This window comes from Coregonus clupeaformis, chromosome 6, assembly GCF_020615455.1.
Source record: "Coregonus clupeaformis isolate EN_2021a chromosome 6, ASM2061545v1, whole genome shotgun sequence".
Classification (NCBI taxonomy): Eukaryota; Metazoa; Chordata; class Actinopteri; order Salmoniformes; family Salmonidae; genus Coregonus; species Coregonus clupeaformis.
The window spans coordinates 22,397,608-22,418,715 of NC_059197.1; the positions used below are offsets into that span (position 1 = coordinate 22,397,608).

The 21,108-nt window shown below is 44.8% G+C and overlaps 1 protein-coding gene across 3 annotated transcripts in view; it reads left to right on the forward strand.

Moving 5' to 3' along the window:
- The first annotated feature begins 6,191 nt into the window (after positions 1-6,191).
- Positions 6,192-21,108, forward strand: part of LOC121567990 (cell adhesion molecule 1) — a 148,764-nt gene continuing 133,847 nt past the window's right edge. For all 3 annotated transcript variants that reach the window (XM_041878442.1, XM_041878444.1, XM_041878443.1), the window contains exon 1: positions 6,192-6,299. In XM_041878442.1, coding sequence (XP_041734376.1) covers positions 6,224-6,299 — 76 coding nt within the window. In that variant the 5' untranslated portion in view covers positions 6,192-6,223. The remainder of the gene's footprint in view (positions 6,300-21,108) is intronic.

Sequence of the window (21,108 nt, forward strand, 5' to 3'; positions counted from 1 at the left end):
CTACTAACTCCGCTCCTGACCTCTCCAATGTCCCAGAATGCTACCATGGTCTCAGAGAGGTGTTTAACAAAGCAAGAGCCACATCTCTGCCCCCTCACCGACCGTACGACTGTGCCATCGACCTCCTCCCTGGAACAGCTCCTCCAAGGGGTCGTCTTTATTCGTTGTCTGCTCCTGAAAGAAAGTCCATGGAGGACTACATCAATGGCTCTCTGTCCGCAGGATTAATCCGTTCATCTTCATCTCCTGCTGGTGCTGGCTTCTTCTTTGTGGGGAAGAAGGACGGATCTCTTCGCCCCTGCATCGACTACAGGGGACTCAACGACATCACAGTGAAAAACCGTTACCCTCTGCCTCTGCTCACCTCTGCTTTTGAGTTGCTCCAGGGAGCCACTGTTTTTACCAAGTTGGATCTCAGAAACGCTTACCACCTAGTGCGGATCCGGGAGGGAGATGAATGGAAAACCGCATTCAATACACCAACAGGCCACTACGAGTATCTGGTTATGCCTTTTGGCCTCACCAATGCTCCTGCTGTGTTCCAGGCTCTAGTGAATGATGTACTGCGGGACATGTTAAACAAGTTTGTCTTCGTTTACCTGGATGACATCTTAATTTACTCCAGAAACCTGTCTGAACACACCCGCCATGTCCAGCAAGTCCTTCATCGTCTTCTGGAGAATTCCCTCTACGCCAAGGCAGAGAAATGTGAGTTTCACGTCAAGACAGTGGCCTTCCTGGGGTACATAGTGGCAGAAGGAAGTATCCAAATGGATCCTGCCAAAGTATCAGCAGTCACTTCATGGCCAGTTCCGGAGAACAGAAAGAAGCTGCAACAGTTTCTGGGGTTTGCTAACTTCTATAGGAAGTTTATCCGGAACTACAGTACCGTTGCTGCCCCTCTCACTGCTCTAACCAGCACCAAGCAACCCTTCACCTGGACCCCAGCAGCCGACAAAGCCTTCAGTACCCTCAAGGTGAGGTTCACCTCCGCTCCCATCCTCCAGATGCCTGATGTGGACCGGCAATTCATTGTGGAGGTGGACGCCTCGGATGTGGGAGTTGGTGCTGTGATTTCTCAGTGGGCTGCGGAGGATAGGAAGCTCCATCCCTGTGCCTTTTTCTCACGTCGGTTGTCCCCCTCTGAGTGCAATTACGACATAGGGAACCGTGAGCTGCTGGCTGTGAAGCTTGCCTTGGAGGAGTGGCGTCACTGGCTGGAGGGGTCCACCATTCCATTTCTCGTTTGGACCGATCATAAGAACTTGGAGTACATCCGCACGGCCAAACGGTTGAACTCCAGGCAGTCCCGCTGGGCCCTGTTCTTCACCAGGTTTAATTTCACTCTGTCATACCGGCCTGGATCACGCAACACCAAGCCAGACGCCCTCTCCCGTCAATTCCAGAAGGATGACACCCCCTCCAAGGACCCTGTGTCGATTCTGCCAAGTCCCTGCATCGTTGCAGCTCTGACCTGGGCTGTTGAGGAACAGGTGCTGGAGGCTCTCCGTAACCAGCCAGGTCCCAGCACTTGCCCAGCTGACCGCCTTTTTGTCCCCGAAGACCTGAGGTCCCAGGTCATTCAGTGGGGACATGACTCCCGCCTAGCTTGTCACCCTGGCTCCACCCGCACTTACAACCTGCTCGCCCAGAGGTTCTGGTGGCCCTCTCTGAGGAAGGATGTACGGGAATTCGTCCAAGCCTGCCCCATCTGCAACCAACACAAGTCGTCCTGCCAGCCCCCAGCCGGATTGCTGCAGCCCCTGCCTGTGCCCAGACGTCCCTGGTCTCACATCGCCCTTGACTTTGTCACGGGGCTGCCCCCTTCAAGTGGCATGACCGTCATTCTCACCATCGTTGACCGTTTCAGCAAGATGGCACACTTCATTCCCCTCCCCAAGCTCCCAACCGCCAAGGAGACCGCCCAGGTGGTCCTGGAACACGTCTTCCGGATCCACGGACTGCCAAGGGATGTTGTTTCTGACCGTGGTCCACAATTCTCCTCCGCTTTTTGGAAGGAGTTCTGTCACCTGCTGGGAGCCACAGTCAGTCTGACTTCCGGATTCCATCCCCAATCCAATGGGCAGTCAGAGCGGGCTAATCAGGAGCTCGAGAAGGCACTGCGATGCATGACTTCACGCAACCCCCCACTCCTGGTCGCAGCAATTGACATGGGTGGAGTACGCACACAATTCTCTGACCTGCTCTGCCATCGGTATGTCCCCCTTTCCAATGTGTTTATGGATACCAGCCTCCTCTATTTGCCAGCCAGGAGGAGGAGGTTACTTGCCCATCTGCACTTGCTTTTGCCCGTCGATGTCGCCGCACCTGGTCACAAGCCCGAGCCACACTCCTCAGGTCCGTTGCCAGCTACACTACCGGGGCCAACCGTCGGAGAATTCCTGCTCCCACCTACCATGTTGGTCAAGGGGTGTGGTTGTCATCGAAGAACCTGCCACTCAGGGTGGAGTCGCAGAAGCTGGCACCTCGGTTCATTGGCCCATTCCCTATCATAAGAGTGATTAGCCCAACTGCTGTCCGGCTCCAACTGCCTAATTCCCTGAGGGTGCACCCCACTTTCCATGTGTCTAAGATTAAGCCCATCCATGAGAGTCCGCTGGTCCCTGCTGCGCCTGGTCCTCCTCCTCCACGGCTCGTCGATGGTGGTCTGGTTTACACCGTCCGCCGCCTGCTTCGGTCCAGACGGAGGGGTAGGGGTCTCCAGTACCTCATTGACTGGGAGGGCTATGGACCTGAGGAAAGGACCTGGGTGCCAGCTAGTCGGATTGTGGATAGGACTCTCATCACCGCTTTCCACCAACGGCATCCTGATCAACCTGCAATCCGTGAGGGGCCGCCCCAGAGGGGTCCCTAACCGTCCGGCCCGCTCGGCTTCCTGTCCTGTGCCTGATCCTGTCTCGGGACCTGTCCCATCTCCCCGACCACGGCCCTCCGGCTTCCTCCGAGGATGAGGACGTTCACTCGGACCGTTCGGAGGAGTTCTAGCCCTCCTCCGGCTCCCCTCCTCCCGCCCGGCGTGGTGTTGCTCTTGGGACTTCTGGGGCCGTCCCTTGGGGGGGTTCTGTCATGAGCCCTCTCACTCCACCGGGTTACCACCTTAATTGGTTTCCACTATCTTCCACTCTGCTCACCTCCCTCTCTCTACTCAGCCTAACTAGCTCCACCTGTCCCTGCTCTGCTCGGCTCTAATTACTCTGCCAGCTGCGCTGCATTACCCACTAACCTCTCCCAGTATTTAAGGCCCTGTCTTTCAGCTCTCCGGTGTCAGATCGTCTGCAAAGCTCACACCCGGAACCTGTTTGCTCGCGCTTCTGGCTCACCCTGGTTTTGTGACCCCGGACCTGCCTGTTTTTTGGATACTCTTCTGCCTCAGGAGATCCAGACCTGCTTCTGCCATTACGACTCCTGACTACTCTTCAATCCCGGTAACTCTGACCAGCCTTCTGCCTTGCTACTACGTATTTTGGGTGTCCCTTGAACTGTACTGCTGCCTGGTTTCATTCCGCCCTGTTGTGTCTGTGTCTCCCCCCCCCCAGGACTTCTGGACCACCCACCACCGGCTTCATAGGACGCATCGCTGCCACTGGGGGGGGCACAGACCCAGCGCATTGGACGGGATCCCTGTTACCCCTGGAGCCTTCATTCACTCCCTACTTCCCTTTTCCCTTAAGTTTAATAAACTTTCTGGTGTGACGCAATTGTGGTCCTCTGGTCGTCTGTCTGAATCGTGACACTCACGTATGGCCTTGTGTCAATTTAGAACAGTTGACTAAGTCAGTAGTTCTCAATTCTCTCTAGCCACATGTACACTACCAGTAAAAAGTTTGGACACACCTATTCATTCAAGAGTTTTTCTTTATTTTTACTATTGTCTACATTGTAGAATAATAGTGAAGACATCAAAACTATGAAATAACACATATGGAATCATGTAGTAACCAAAAAAAGTGTTAAACAAATCAAAAATATATTTTATATTTGAGATTCTTCAAATAGCCACCCTTTGCCTTGATGACAGCTTTGCACACTCTTGGCATTCTCTCAACCAGCTTCATGAGGTAGTGACCTGGAATGCATTTCAATTAACAGGTGTGCCTTCTTAAAAGTTAATTTGTGGAATTTCTTTCCTTCTTAATGCGTTTGAGCCAATCAGTTGTCTTGTGACAAGGTAGAGGGGGTATACAGAAGATAGCCCTATTTGGTAAAAGACCAAGTCCATATTATGGCAAGAACAGCTCAAATAAGCAAAGAGAAACGACAGTCCATCATTACTTTAAGACATGATCAGTTAAAACGGAATATTTCAAGAACTTTGAACGTTTCTTCAAGTGCAAAACCATCAAGCGCTATGATGAAACTGGCTCTCATGACGACCGCCACAGGAATGGAAGACCCAGAGTTACCTCTGCTGCAGAGGATAAGTCCATTAGAGTTACCAGCCTCAGAAATTGCAGCCCAAATAAATGCTTCACTGAGTTCAAGTCACAGACACATCTCAACATAAACTGTTCAGAGGGGACTGTGTGAATCAGGCCTTCATGGTCGAATTGCTGTAAATAAACCACTACTAAAGGACACCAATAAGAAGAAGAGACCTGCTTGGGCCAAGAAACACGTGCAATGGACATTAGACTGGTGGACATTTGTCCTTTGGTCTGTGCTTTGGTCTGGAGTCCAATTTGGAGATTTTTGGTTCCAACCACGTGTCTTTGTGAGACGCGGTGTGGGTGAACGGATGATCTCCACATGTGTAGTTCCCACCATAAGCATGGAGGAGGAGGTGTTATGGTGTGGGGGTGCTTTGCCGGTGACACTGTGTGTGATTGATTTAGAATTCAAGGCACACTTAACCAGCATGGCAACCACAGCATTCTGCACCGATAGCCATCCCATCTGGTTTGGGCTTAGTGGGACTATCATTTGTTTTTCAACAGGACAATGACCCAACACACCTCCAGGCTGTGTAAGGGCTATTTTACCAAGAAGGAGAGTGATGGAGTGCTGCATCAGATGTCCTGGCCTCCACAATCCCCCGACCTCAACCCAATTGAGATGGTTTGGGATCGGACGGCAGAGTGAAGGAAAAGCAGCCAACAAGTGCTTGGCATATGTGGGAACTTCTTCAAGACTGTTGGAAAAGCATTCCAGGTGAAGCTGGTTGAGAGAATGCCAAGAGTGTGAAAAGCTGTCATCAAGGCAAAGGGTGGCTATTTGAAGAATCTCAAATATAAAATATATTTGTATTTGTTTAACACTTTTTGGGTTAATACATGATTCCATATGTGTTATTTCATAGTTTTGATGTCTTCACTATTATTCTACAATGTAGAAAATAGTAAAAAAGAAAGAAAAACCCTCAAATGAGTAGCTGTGTCCAAACGTTTGACTGGTACTGTATATATTACTTCAATTACCTCAACTAACCTGTGCCCCCGCACATTGACTCTGTTCCCCTACCCCCTGCACGCAGGCACACACACACACACACACACACACACACACACACACACACACACACACACACACACATGCGTTGACAACGTTTAACACTGAAGCCCATATAATATAGCCTATAGGGATACTGCCTGCTTCATCGTAATTCGTGACAAACTGCTCCGCTCAGGGAATAATTTAGGGGCGCTCTGTGAGTGACAATGGTTACATGTCAATCTGCGTAGGTAGCCTACTACTTAACAAAACAAACTATAACTGCATGATCTATGATCGTGATAGACATTCTGACAACTAACGAAACAGCTCCATTAAACGCTGTTATTGACATGTATTATAGGGAAACTAGTAATAAACTAATTTGAATAAGGGGTTTAGCATAAAAAGCAACATGATACAGTATTAGGCCTAAAGAAAAAACTTAAAATAACAACGTACTATATAATACTTATTTTTGATAGCCGATTAAGTGTAAATTGGACTGGGGATAATTAACACAATATATAATTAATGCATATCACCTATACAGTTACTAAACATGTTATAATATTTATTTTAGCCTAAATTTGACATTTGTCACAAATCACAAATACTGAACTATGGGTGGAATTATGCAAAACATAAGGTAAGTGACAAAAAAATCACGAGTCTCACTTGACAGAAGATTCCCTTTTTTACGCCCTCCCTCCGCTCTCATCCCATGGCCGTCTCTAGGTGATTTAGCGCCGCCAGTCTCGAGCAGGTGTCCAACATGGCGATCACGGGAAACGGATCTCTCACTATTTCTCTCTCTGTTTTCGTGATTTCAGCGGCGTTTCTTCTAAAAGGTAGGATTACTTACTCATGATCAAGTGCATCAAAAATAGTTTGCGCTCATGGAGTGAAAGAACATAGAATACCTAAAAGTTGAGATGGTTGGTGCGCGATGCGGGGTGAGCTTCTCCTAAATCTCAGCATCGTTACTCTGCTTCTTTTGATCTTACTTCAATTTACAACGTTTTCTATGGAGTCTTTGCTTTAACCCGTGTCCCTATATACAAACTACATATATGCTGTTGTTTTTGGGGGACCTTTGGATAGCCTGTCCGTCCTTTTTATAATCAGAAAGTAGCCTTTTATGTAGGCTATGTTGCTCCTCAAAAGTGGTGAAAATGAGTAAATGAGATAATGAACAAATAGCCTAATATTTTCATTCAAATAAAATAACATGGGCTACAGTGTAACGTCAATGTACCACTGTAACTTCTATATGCCACATAATTGCTTGTGGAAGAGTTTCCTCTGTGTAACATGAACAGAGTGGTCAGGGTAAATGTATTGCGAATGTTCACAGTTGCTAATATTTATGTTCAATAACTCGAATGCCTATTCGACTACTCTAAATGGTGGTCTGGAAAACACGCAATGCAGCTACAGTAGGCGACACTCACGTCAGTGTGTCCCCTCCACGGCTGTGGTGAACAGGTTTCGGCGCATAGGCTCCTACCAACCACATACTGTACCTCCTTACTATTATCCTATTATACAGATTGACAGTTAGAGCTTGTCTAGGTATTATTTCCCGCGAATGGGATACTGACGGACCCAGAAATCTCTTGAATTGTTGGATTGCAAGGAATTTAAGACCTGTCTGACTGTTCCGGTTATTTGTTGGCTACATAGACTGAGGTGCGCTGATACGGTGCACGCACTAGTCTACACGGTAAATGATGTCCAGAACCAATGTACCAATCTCTGCCCAGCAGCAGTCAGTCCCGCCGGTATAATTTCATATAGTATGCCTCAGACACTGTAGAAAAAAATATTTTCATAATCTTTTAATTTACCCTACTGTGGACAGTAGCCTAAAACGGTAGCCTAAAACGTAGTTTTTTTGTCTCATGATTTGTCGCTAATATGCAGTCAATTTATAAGATACATACTTTTTAATGATGATCATAACATTCTTTACAGGTCTCTTATGTTGCTCAGATGTAGCCTTTAATTTTCGCAACTCAGAATCAACAAGTCTTTGTGTGTTTTTGCGTGTGTGTTTGTGTGTGCGCGTGCATGCGTGTGTGTTTGTGTGTTTGTTGGATGGATTTTTGGGGGTGGTCTAAAAAGGATTACACCTTTCGTTGCTCAGAAGCCTATCCAAACTAAAGCAACATGGCTAATGAAACACAGTGCCTTCAGAAAGTAGTCATACTTATTCCACATTTTCTACACACAATATCCCATAATGACCAAGCGAAAAACATGTTTTTAGAAATGTTTGCCAAATGTATTGAAAACTAAATACAGAACGATCTAATTTACATAAGTACTCACACCCCTGGGTCAATACTTTGTAGAAGTACCTTTAGCAGCGATTACAGCAGTGAGTCTTTCTGGGTAAGTCTCTAAGAGCTTTCCACACCTGGATCGTGCAACATTTGCCCATTATTCTTTTCATAATTCTTCAAGCTCTGTGAAAATGGTTGTTGATCATTGCTAGAGAACCATTTTCAAGTCTTGACATACATTTTCAAGTAGAATTAAGTCAAAACTGTAACTTGGCCACTCAGGAACATACATCATCTTCTTGGTAAGCAACTCCAGTGTAGAATTGGCCTTATGTTTTAGGTTATTGTCCTGCTGAAAGGTGAATTCATCTCCCAGTGTCTGGTGGAAAGCAGACTGAACCAAGTTTTCCTCTAGGATTTTGCCTGTGCTTAGCTCTATTCCGTTTCTTTTTCATCCTGAAAAACTCCCCAATCCTTAACGATTACAAGCATGGATTTACCCCGAACATAACACTTTGCATTCAGGACAAAAAGTTAATTGCTTTGCCACATTTTTTTTTGAAGTATTACTTTAGTGGCTTGTTGCAAACAGGATGCATGTTTTTGAATATTTGTATTCTGTACAGGCTTCCTTCTTTCCACTCTGTCAATTAGGTTAGTAACTACAATGTTGTTGATCCATCCTCAGTTTTCTCCTATCACAGCCATTAAACTCTGTAACTGTTTTAAAGTCACCATTGGCCTCATGGTGAAATCCCTAAGCGGTTTCCTTCCTCTCTGGCAACTGAGTTAGGAAGGACACCTGTATCTTTCCATGGGAGTCCTTGGAACTTATTATGTGACTTGTTAAGCAATGCCATAAGGCTTGCCATAACAAAGGGGTTGAATACTTATTGACTCAAGACATTTCAGCTTTTCATTTTTTATTAATTTGTAAAAATTTCGAAAACATAATTCCACTTTGACATTATGGGGTGTTGTGTGTAGGCCAGTGACAAAAAACTCAATTTAAACCATTTTAAATTCAGGCTCTAACACAACTAAATGTGGAAGAAGTAAAGGGGTGTGAATACTTTCTGAAGGTACTGTACATTTATAGGTAACATGGTAAACTACAGGCTTTCACTTTAGGACTGTTGAAGGGAGTGTAGTCTGCAATGAGTAGTGGTTGAACACCATTCACTGTATTTTAGAACTTCGCATCTGTCACCATTCATTTAATTAACCTCTCTCTCTCTGTGTTAAATGCCAGAATGCAACCAAAGTACACAATAGCTTCCAATACAATATCCCAAGTGGTGCAAGATTTGAAGATGAATGCATTTTTTGTGGGGAAGTAAAATTCCAAGCCAAGAAAGACCTGCGGTTGCAGATCTTTCATTTATTTGATTGTCGTTGTACAAATACTGTAAATGCAAGGAGAGGAGAACTAGAGTTTGACTTTACATTCTGGCCTAGCAAAGCTGTACAGCTGTAACAAAACCCACATATTGTTAGGAGCACAGTTGACCAGGCTCATCCTCCTCTCTGATAAACTGCTGATATAAGATGCTGAATGTAAAAAAGGGTTTGTTTGAGTTCCTCTGTCTCTCCAGGGGGTTCCTCTGTCTCTCCAGGGGGTACCTCTATCTCTCCAGGGGGTTCCTCTGTCTCTCCAGGGGGTTCCTCTGTCTCTCCAGGGGGTTCCTCTATCTCTCCAGGGGGTTCCTCTGTCTCTCCAGGGGGTTCTGTCTCTCCAGGGGGTTCCTCTATCTCGCCAGGGGGTTCCTCTGTCTCTCCAGGGGGTTCTGTCTCTCCAGGGGGTTCCTCTATCTCTCCAGGGGGTTCCTCTGTCTCTCCAGGGGGTTCCTCTATCTCTCCAGGGGGTTCCTCTATCTCTCCAGGGGGTTCCTCTGTCTCTCCAGGGGGTTATGTCTCTCCAGGGGGTTCCTCTGTCTCTCCAGGGGGTCCCTCTATCTCTCCAGGGGGTTCCTCTATCTCTCCAGGGGTTCCTCTATTATAATACATATCAGCTGTGATTTGATCATGGTATTTCAGATGGTTGCATAATGCTTCTTTATTGTCAGCTCCAGCTCATTCATCAGCGCTGAATGATGGTGAAATGGATCAATAGAAGCTGTCATGGAGCCTTAGGTAGGCCTGTACTGCTTTTGGTCTGTTTCTCAGAGAAACAAAGGAAACATACACTTCTTATTGTGCTTATGTTTGCCATACCGTTTGCTATGTGTGACATGGATGGTGATTGAAGATGGCTGTGCGAGTACTGTGGAAGGGTTTGGCTTTGAAACAGAGTGATGTAGGGCTGCTGTACTGTAGTCTGTCTGTGTGCTGAGTCATCACCCTCATACTTCACAGGCCTTGGTAACTGAACTGGCATCTACTGGGCCAGTTTAAATAGAATATCTGGTCTTGTGTTCTTCACTTATCCTGTATACAGCGGTTTAACAGTGTTGTTGACTGTTGGGGCCAGGATACTGATCCTGTCCACTTAACTTGTTCTGTATGCTCATAGCAGATTTGAATGATAAGTAGTAAGTACAGCCCCATTGATATCCTGTGGGCACTGTGGTTGAAAAATTGCACAGCTCTCACAACCTGCGGTGAAATACACTTATCCTGTTTGAAGTCAAATTTAACACCCAAGCTAATGGCCTATTGCCAGCTAGTGAAATATTTCATATTCTGTACTTTGGGCTCACTACATCATTTCTAACAATAATATACTCTTCTATTTAAAGAAATTGAATTTATAGCTCATTAAATTTACATTAGATTCTGCTTAATAAGCCTCTCCCTAATTGCTAGATAATGCAGGACATTACTTTATGTGGTGGCAGCAACCAATGTTATTCTTAGTTAGGGAAGGGAAGGCTGAGACATGGCCGCTCTTCTCAGTACAACTTGAGAAAGAGAGAAGATCCGGTAGGCACTGTTGACATCCCATAAGAAAATCAGCTACTGCAGTTTTGTTAGTCATTAGTGTCTGATGGAAGACAACACATTTCAAGCTGTGTGGGTAGTTCTGTCTGCTTCAGACTCAAATTTGGCGCATCCACACATTCTGCTGGTATGAATATGACATTGTTCCCTCTGTGCCCTGGATCTGAGGGTCCTCACTGCATTGTCCACATTGCCTGGCTGTGGCTGTGCGAATCATTTCCACAATACGAAAATGAAGAAGCAATGTTGTTGTTTAGGAGGGCATGGAGTGCACATTAGCATGCCTCATGGAGCAATCACAGCACGCCATTAAGAGAGACTGGGGACCAGTCACCGGCTCACAGCACAGCACCTCATGAATGGAGACACGGGACAGTTTTACTGCAGAACAGAACCGAATCTATTAACAGGCATGGCACAGACATACAGTCCCTAGCATGTACAGAACTAGGGCTGACCCCAATTATTCGACTGGTCGATTGTTTGGTCGATAGGCTGTTGATCAACCGATATATATATATTTTTATGGCACACAAGACACCTGTCTTATTCGCGCCCATCTCAGTGAACTAATCCATTGTGGAGGCCGAGACTAATCCATTGTGAAGGCCGCGGGGATGGCACAGTCCAAGAAGAAGGGGAGTGTGGCTGCACAATGCACGTCTCTCTCCAGAATGCGCTCTCTCCCGCCAATTTGTGCACATTCATTGTTTCATAACTTCATTCTGTGAATTGTTTGCGTTTGATTGTTAGTGTCTATCAATTCCCCATTACATACACTTCACCCCTTCAAAGTAGTGGATTTGGCTATTTCAGTCGCACCCGTTGCTGACAGATATATAAAATCGCGCAAACAGCCATGCAATCTCCATAGGAAAACAATGGCAGTAGAATGGCCTGAACTGAAGAGCTCAGTGACTTCCAACGTGCCACCGTCATAGGATGCCACCTTTCCAACAAGTCAGTTCATCAAATTTCTGCCCTGCTAGAGCTGCCCCAGTCAACTGTAAGTGCTGTTATTGTGAAGTGGAAACATCTAGAAACAACAACGGCTCAGCTGCAAAGTGGTAGGCCACACAAGCTCACAGAACAAGACCGCCGAGTGTTGAAGCACGTAGCGCATAAACATTGTCTGTCCTCGGTTGCAACACTCACTACCAAGTTCCAAACTGCCTCTGGAAGCAACGTCAGCTCAAGAACTGTTCGTTGGGAGATTCATGAAATGGATTTTCATGGCCGAGCAGCCGCACACAAGCCTAAGATCACCATGTGCAATGCCAAGCGTCGGCTGGATTGGTGTAAAGCTCGCCACCATTGGACTCCGGAGCAGTGGAAAGGCGTTCTCTGGAGTGATGAATCACGCTTAACCATCTGGCAATCTGACGAATCTGGGTTTGGCGTATGCCAGGAAAACGCTACCTGCCCGAATGCAGAGTGCCAAATGTAAAGTTTTGTGGAGGAGGAATAATGGTCTGGGGCTGTTTTTCATGGTTCGGGCTAGGTCCCTTAGTTCCAGTGAAGGGAAATCTTAACACTACAGCATACAATGACATTCTAGACGATTCTGCACTTCCAACTTGCCCCCGTGCACAAATCGAGGTCCAAACAGAAATGGTTTGTCGAGATCAGTGCGGAAGAACTTGACTGGCCTGCACAGAGCCCTGACCTCAACCCCATCAAACACCTTTGGGATAAATTGGAACGCCGACTGCGAGCCAGGCCTAATCGCCCAACATCAGTGCCCGACCTCACTAATGCTCTTGTGACTGAATGTAAGCAAATCCCTGCAGCAATTTTCCAACATCTAGTGGAAAGCCTTCCCAGAAGAGTGGATGCTGTTATAGCAGCAAAGGGGGGACCAATTCCATACACTTTTGTCCATGTAGAGTATATCACCAGTAGTACATTTACCGTTAATTCCTATAATTTATAATCTACAATGTTTGTTTGGTTACGGTAGTGTCTGTTTATGCATTCAATATACAGTAACTGCAGAATCTGCGAAAGCCTGTAGGAGTGGGAGGAGGATGGTCGGGACAGGTTAAGTAAATTTTTTTCTGGTTAGGTTGATCTCTGGCTCCCTCTTGAGTCATTTGTGTCTCATTTCATTAAACAGTGAGCTTAAAGCATCAGACAAGCTCAATGCATATGTAGTTGATTTTATTAAAACACATAGGGTGTGTATATACAGTGGGGGAAAAAAGTATTTAGTCAGCCACCAATTGTGCAAGTTCTCCCACTTAAAAAGATGAGAGAGGCCTGTAATAAAGAAAATCACATTGTAGGATTTTTAATGAATTTATTTGCAAATTATGGTGGAAAATAAGTATTTGGTCACCTACAAACAAGCAAGATTTCTGGCTCTCACAGACCTGTAACTTCTTCTTTAAGAGGCTCCTCTGTCCTCCACTCGTTACCTGTATTAATGGCACCTGTTTGAACTTGTTATCAGTATAAAAGACACCTGTCCACAACCTCAAACAGTCACACTCCAAACTCCACTATGGCCAAGACCAAAGAGCTGTCAAAGGACACCAGAAACAAAATTGTAGACCTGCACCAGGCTGGGAAGACTGAATCTGCAATAGGTAAGCAGCTTGGTTTGAAGAAATCAACTGTGGGAGCAATTATTAGGAAATGGAAGACATACAAGACCACTGATAATCTCCCTCGATCTGGGGCTCCACGCAAGATCTCACCCTGTGGGGTCAAAATGATCACAAGAACAGTGAGCAAAAATCCCAGAACCACACGGGGGGACCTAGTGAATGACCTGCAGAGAGCTGGGACCAAAGTAACAAAGCCTACCATCAGTACCACACTACGCCGCCAGGGACACAAATCCTGCAGTGCCAGACGTGTCCAGGCCCGTCTGAAGTTTGCTAGAGTGCATTTGGATGATCCAGAAGAGGATTGGGAGAATGTCATATGGTCAGATGAAACCAAAATAGAACTTTTTGGTAAAAACTCAACTCGTCGTGTTTGGAGGACAAAGAATGCTGAGTTGCATCCAAAGAACACCATACCTACTGTGAAGCATGGGGGTGGACACATCATGCTTTGGGGCTGTTTTTCTGCAAAGGGACCAGGACGACTGATCCGTGTAAAGGAAATAATGAATGGGGCCATGTATCGTGAGATTTTGAGTGAAAACCTCCTTCCATCAGCAAGGGCATTGAAGATGAAACGTGGCTGGGTCTTTCAGCATGACAATGATCCCAAACACACCGCCCGGGCAATGAAGGAGTGGCTTCGTAAGAAGCATTTCAAGGTCCTGGAGTGGCCTAGCCAGTCTCCAGATCTCAACCCCATAGAAAATTGAAAGTCCATGTTGCCCAGCGACAGCCCCAAAACATCACTGCTCTAGAGGAGATCTGCATGAAGGAATGGGCCAAAATACCAGCAACAGTGTGTGAAAACCTTGTGAAGACTTACAGAAAACGTTTGACCTGTGTCATTGCCAACAAAGGGTATATAACAAAGTATTGGGAAACTTTTTTTATTGACCAAATACTTATTTTCCACCATAATTTGCACCATAATTAAAAATCCTACAATGTGATTTTCTGGATTTTTTTCTTCTCATTTTGTCTGTCATAGTTGACGTGTACCTATGATGAATATTACAGGCCTCTCTCATCTTTTTAAGTGGGAGAACTTGCACAATTGTTGGCTGACTAAATACTTTTTTCCCCCCACTGTATATGGAAAAATACACGTAAAAAAATGTAGACCAAACGACTGGTCGAGCAAGATTTTTTAAAATCGGAGTACTGTCCAGAGTTTCCTAAATCGTAAATTGTAGCTAGTTGCAGGCGGAAATGTTTCACAGCTTGCATGCAGTTTATTTAACCAGCCTCACAGAGAGAAAATTGAACTATTCAGAAACCATGACAACAGCTGAGAAGCATCCCCATCTCTACGACTAGATAACTGTTGATCAGTGTGGAAGATAGAAGGCCCTCATCTTTCTGTGAGGGAGAGAATTACTAATCGATAATCTGTACAGATCCAGCCGATCAATAGATGTACAGATGCTGCCAAAGGAGAGGAGAGTAGAGCTGGCTGGGTAAGTGGGAACACTGTATTCAACTGATCTGATAAATACTCAAGAATGTCAGGTCATCAGATTGCCTCATAACTTAATCTCATTGAAGGAAGTAAACGGGTGAGACTCATCAACATCTGTTTGCTCTGCCCTCTCTGCATCAACAGTCACGATGCAGTCACTCCCCATTGGCCATGGTTAAGTGATGTGGTTTGCTTAGCAGATGCTTTCATCCAGATTGACTTAAATGGCAGCCACATTTTCCACTTACACAGCTGGATGCGACTGGACGTTTTGGGGGGCAACGGTGGGATGTCCCACCTGCCATCAGAATCAGCAGCCCTCTGGAATCCTGCCCAGTCCACTGAACTAGTCTACTGGAGGAGTCAGTGAGACGAGGGGGTTCAGTAATGACTGCCTGTTGCCTACTGACTTCATAATACGACATCTGCATGTTGTAATGGTGTTAGTTCACCCTATTGACAGTCATTTAGCAACTGTCTGTTAGCAACTTAGTCAAACACCTGATTTTCTGATCCGTGACATACACTACATGACCAAAAGTATGTGGACACCTGCTCGTCCAACATCTCATTCCAAAATCATGGGCATTAATATGGAGTTGGTCCCCCCTTTACTGCTATAACAGCCTCCACTCTTCTGGGGCATTAGTGAGGTCGGGCACTGATATTGGGAGAATAGGTATGGCTCGCAGTCGGCATTCTAATTCAACCCAAAGGTGTTCGATGGGGTTGAGGTCATGGTTCTGTGCAGGCCAGTCAAGGTCTTCCACACCAATCTCGACAAACCATTTCTGTATGGACCTCGCTTTGTGCACGGGGGCATTGTCATGCTGAAACAGGAAAGGGCCTTCCCCAAACTGTTAACACAAAGTTGGAAGCGCAGTATCGTCTAGAATGTCATTGTATGCTGTAGCTTTAAGATTTCCCTTTACTGGAACTAAGGGGCCTAGACCGAACCATGAAAAACAGCCCCAGACACATTCTTCCTCCTCCACCAAACTGCAGTTGGCACTATGCATTGGGCCAGGTAGCGTTCTCCTGGCATCCGCCAAACCCAGATTTGTCCGTCCGACTGCCAAATGGTGAATCGTGATTCATCACTACAGAGAACGCGTTTCTACTGCTCCAGAGTCCAATGGCGGCAAGCTTTACACCACTCCAGCCAACGCTTGGCATTGCGCATGATGATCTTAGGCTTGTGTACGGCTACTCGGCCATGGAAACCCATTTCATGAAGCTCCCGATGAACACTTATTGTGCTGAAGTTGCTTCCAGAGGCAGTTTGGAACTCGGTAGTGAGTGTTGCAACCGAGGACAGATTATTTTTACGCGCTACGTGCTTCAGCCCTCTGCGGTCCCGTTCTGTGAGCTTGTGTGGCCTACCACTTCGTGGCTGAGCCGTTGTTGCTCCTTGACATTTCCACTTCACAATAACAGCACTTACAGTTGACTGGGACAGCTCTAGCAGGGCAGATATTTTTAACAAACTGACTTGTTGGAAAGGTGGCATCCTATGACGGTGCCACGTTGAAAGTCACTGAGCTCTTCAGTACAGGCCATTCTACTGCCATTGTTTGTCTATGGAGATTGCATGGCTGTGTGCTCGATTTTATACACCTGTCAGCAATGTGTGTGGCTTAAATAGCTGAATCCAGTAATTTGAAGGGGTGTCCACATACTTTTGTATATATAGTGTACTACTCACCGTTTTATTCAGTAATTTCTAACATCCTTCATGTTCTAGCATGATAATTGAGCAAGCAATTGGTCAATGAAAAATGAAAAAAAAGTGATTGCGAAGAATGTAAAAAAGCCTTTTCACAAAAGCCTTTTCAGGTAAATAGTATCTGAAGTAGCATATGCCACTGATCTAAAGTATTCTCTGAAGAATGTTGTCAATAAAAAGTCAGGTTGTAGGCACTGTAACCAGTGCCTGCAAGCTGGTTATGGGTATCAGTCAACCTACCAGGGTAGTTACAAACAGCACAGGAATGAAATCATCAACGTATATTGATCACATCTTTACTAATGCTGCAGAAATTTGCTTTAAAGCAGTATCCAAATCCATAGAATGTAGTGATCACAATATAGTAGCCATATCTAGGAAAACCAAAGTACAAAGGCTGGGCCTAATATAATGTATAAGAGGTCATACAAAACGTTTTATAGTGATTATTATGTTGATGATGTAAAGAATATTTGCTGGTCTGTGGTGTGTATTGAGGAGCAACCAGACGCTGCACTTGACACATTTATGAAATTGCTTATTCCAGTTACCAATAAGCATGCACCCATTAAGAAAATTACTGTAAAAACTGTTAAATCCCCATGGATTGATGAGGAATTGAAAAATTGTATGGTTGAGAGGGATGAGGCAAAAGGTATGGCAAATAAGTCTGGCAGCACAACCGATTGGCAAACGTACTGCAAATTGAGAAATAATTTGACTAAACAAAATAAAAAGAAGAAGAAACTATACTATGAAGCAAAAATAAATGATATAAAGAATGATAGTAAAAAAGCTTTGGAGCGCCTTAAATTATATTTTGGGAAAAAAGGCAAACTCGGTTCCATCATTCATTGAATCAGATGGCTCATTCATCACAAAACCCACTGATATTGCCAACTATTTAAATGATTTTTTCATTGGCAAGATTAGCAAACGCTGACACTACACATCCAAGTATAACTGATCAAATTATGAAAGACAAGCATTGTACTTTTGAATTCCATAAAGTGAGTGAGGAAGAGGTGAAAAAAGTATTATTGTCTATCAACAATTACAAGCCACCGGGGTCTGACAACTTAGATGGAGAATTACTGAGGATAATAGCGGACGATATTGCCACTCCTATTTGCCATATCTTTAATTTAAGCCTACTAGAAAGTGTGTGCCCTCAGGCCTGGAGGGAAGCAACAGTCATTCCGCTACCTAAGAATAGTAAAGCCCCCATTACTGGCTCAAATAGCCGACCATTCAGCCTGTCACCAACCCTTAGTAAACTTTTTGAATAAATGGTGTTTGACCAGATACAATGCTATTTTACAGTAAACAAATTGACAACAGACTTTCAGCATGCTTATAGGGAAGGACATTCAACAAGCACGTCACTTACACAAATTACTGATGATTGGCTGAGATAAATTGATGCTAAAAAGATTGTGGGGGCTGTTTTGTTAGACTTCAGTGCGGCTTTTGACATTATCGATCATTGTCTGCTGCTGGAAAAACGTATGTGTTATGGCTTTACAACCCCCTGCTATATTGTGAAAAAATAGTTACCTGTCTAACAGAACACAGAGGGTGTTCTTTAATGGAAGCCTCTCCAACATAATCCAGGTAGAATCAGGAATTCCCCAGGGCAGCTGTCTAGGCCCCTTACTAACTTTACTAATGACATACCACTGGCATTGAGTAAAGCCAGTGTGTCTATGTATGCGGATGATTCAACACTATACACGTCAGCCGCTATAGCAACTGAGATGGCTTCAACACTTAACAAAGAGCTGCAGTTAGTTTCAGAATGTATGGTAATGAAATGGTTAGTCCTAAATATTTCAAAAACTAAAAGCATTGTATTTTGGACAAATCATTCACTAAACCCTAGACCTCAACTGAATCTTGTAATGAATGATAGGGAAATTGAGCAAGTTGAGGTGACTAAATTGCTTGGAGTAACCCTGAATTATAAACTGTCATGGTAGAGACATATTGATACAACAGTGGCTAAGATGGGGAGAAGTCTGTCTATAATAAAGCGCTACTCTGCCTTAACAACACTACCAACAAGGCAGGTCCTACAAGCCATAGTTTTGTCGCACCTGGACTGCTGTTTAGTAGTGTGGTCAGGTGCCACAAAGAGGGACTTCGGAAAATTACATTTGGCACAGAACAGGGTAGCACTGCTGGCCCTTAAAAGTACACAGGGAGCTAACATTAATGATATGCATGTTAATCTCTCATGGCTCAAAGTGGAGGAGAGATTGACTTCATCATTACTTGTTTTTGTAAGAAGTGTTGACAAGCTAAATGTACCGAACTGTCTGTTTAAACTACTAGCACTCAGCTCGGACACCCATGCATACACCACAAGATATGCCACCAGAGCTCTCTTCACAATCCCCAAGTCCAGAACAGACCATGGGAGGCGCACAGTACTACATAGAGCCATGACTACATGGAACTCTATTCCACAACAGGTAAAAATACACCTAATGGAACAGCGGGGACTGTGAAGAGACACACACACAAAGGAACAGACACATGCATGCACACACAAGTGCTAGCACACGCACTCTACACACACATACATTGTAATATTGTTGTACAGTGCATTCGGAAAGTATTCAGACCCCTTGACTTTTTCCACATTTTGTTACGTTACAGCCTTATTCTAAAATTGATTAAAAAAACTGTTTCCCTCATCAATCTACACACGTACCCCATAATGAGAAAGCAAATAAACTGGGTGTTGAAGCACCTTTGGCAGCAATTACAGCCTTGAGTCTTCATGGGTATGACGCTACAAGCTTGGCACACCTGTATTTGGGGAGTTTCTCGCATTCTCTGCAGATCCTCTCATGCTCTGTCAGGTTGGATGGGGAGCGTTGGTGCACAGATATTTTCAGGTCTCTCCAGAGATGTTAGATCGGGTTCAAGTCCGAGCTCTGGCTGGGCCACTCAAGGACATTCAGAGAATTGTCCCAAAGCCACTCCTGCGTTGTCTTGGCTGTGTACTTAGGGTCGTTGTCCTGTTGGAAGGTGAACCTTCACCCCAGTCTGAGATCCTGAATGCTCTGGAGCAGGTTTTCATCAAGGATCTCTCTGTACTTTGCTCTGTTCATCTTTCCCTCAATCCTGACTAGTCTCCCAGTCCCTGCCGCTGAAAAACATCCCCACAGCATGATGCTGCCACCACCATGCTTCACTGTAGAGATGGTGCCATGTTTCCTCCAGACGTGACGCTTGGCATTCAGGCCAAAGAGTTCAATCTTGGTTTCATCAGACCAGAGAATCTTGTTTCTCATGGTCTGAGAGTCCTTTAGGTGCCTTTTGGCAAACTCCAAGCGGGCTGTCATGTGCCTTTTACTGAGGAGTGGCTTCCATCTGGCCACTCTACCATAAAGGCCTGATTGGTGGAATGCTGCAGAGATGGTTGTCCTTCTGGAAGGTTCTCCCATCTCCACAAGGTGAACTCTGGAGCTGTGCCAGAGTGACCATCAGGTTCTTGTTCAGTTTGGCCGGGCGGCCAGCTCTAGGAAGAGTCTTGGTGGTTCCAAACTTGGAGGATGATGGAGGCCAGTGTGTTCTTGGGGACCTTCAATGTTGCAGAAATGTTTTAGTTTTGGTAATCCTATCTCGGAGCTCTACGGACAATTCCTTCGACCTCATGGCTTGGTTTTTGCTCTGACATGCACTGTCAACTGTGGGACTTATATAAACAGGTGTGTGCCTTTCCAAATCATGTCCAATCAATTTAATTTACCACAGGTGGACTCCAATCAAGTTGTAGAAACATCTGAAGGATAATCAATGGAAACAGGATGCACCTGAGCTCTATTTCGAGTCTCATAGCAAAGGGTCTGAATACTTATGTAAATAAGGTATTCTGTTTTTAATTTTTAATGAAATTTGCAAAAATGTCTAAAAACCTGTTTTCACTTTGTTATTATGGGGTATTGTGTGTAGACTGCTGAGAAAAAAATATTTTTTTAATCAATTTTAGAATAAGGCTGTAAATTAACAAAATGTGGAAAAAGTCAAGGGGTCTTCATACTTTCCGAATGCGCTGTATGGTGGTATTATACATTTTGTATTGTAATACAGGCAGTTATTGTCCCTCATTATTTGAATACATTATAGAACATATTAGAATACATGATATGCTGTCAATAGTAAACAGCTAGTAGGCTACTTGCTTTAGGCCTATGCCATATCCCTCTCCCTTTGAATTGTTTTCCAGTGGTAAAGTGCTAAATAACTTAGCCATAGCTATTTCAAGAAAAATATTTGTATTGGAATATTATGTATTTCATAGACAAATGCATTTTGTAGAATTGCCCTCAAGAGTTGTCACACACAACAGCAAGGGTCCCTTGTATGTCAATGCAGAAAGTTGTGCATGATGTGCCTGTATGAAATCGTATTAAGATAGGGTCATGTAGGACCACATCAACAGTGTACACAACTACTGTAGAACTTATCATTTCTCAAGGTCGTATACTGTGTGGTATAAGATCATATTTCTGACGTTTACATGAGAGAGGGTTTGCAGTCTGACAGTAGTGTGCTGCTAGCCTGGGGCATCAGCCTCTTTGAGTTATCAGCCTGACTTAAGAACCATCTTAATTACTCTCCCAC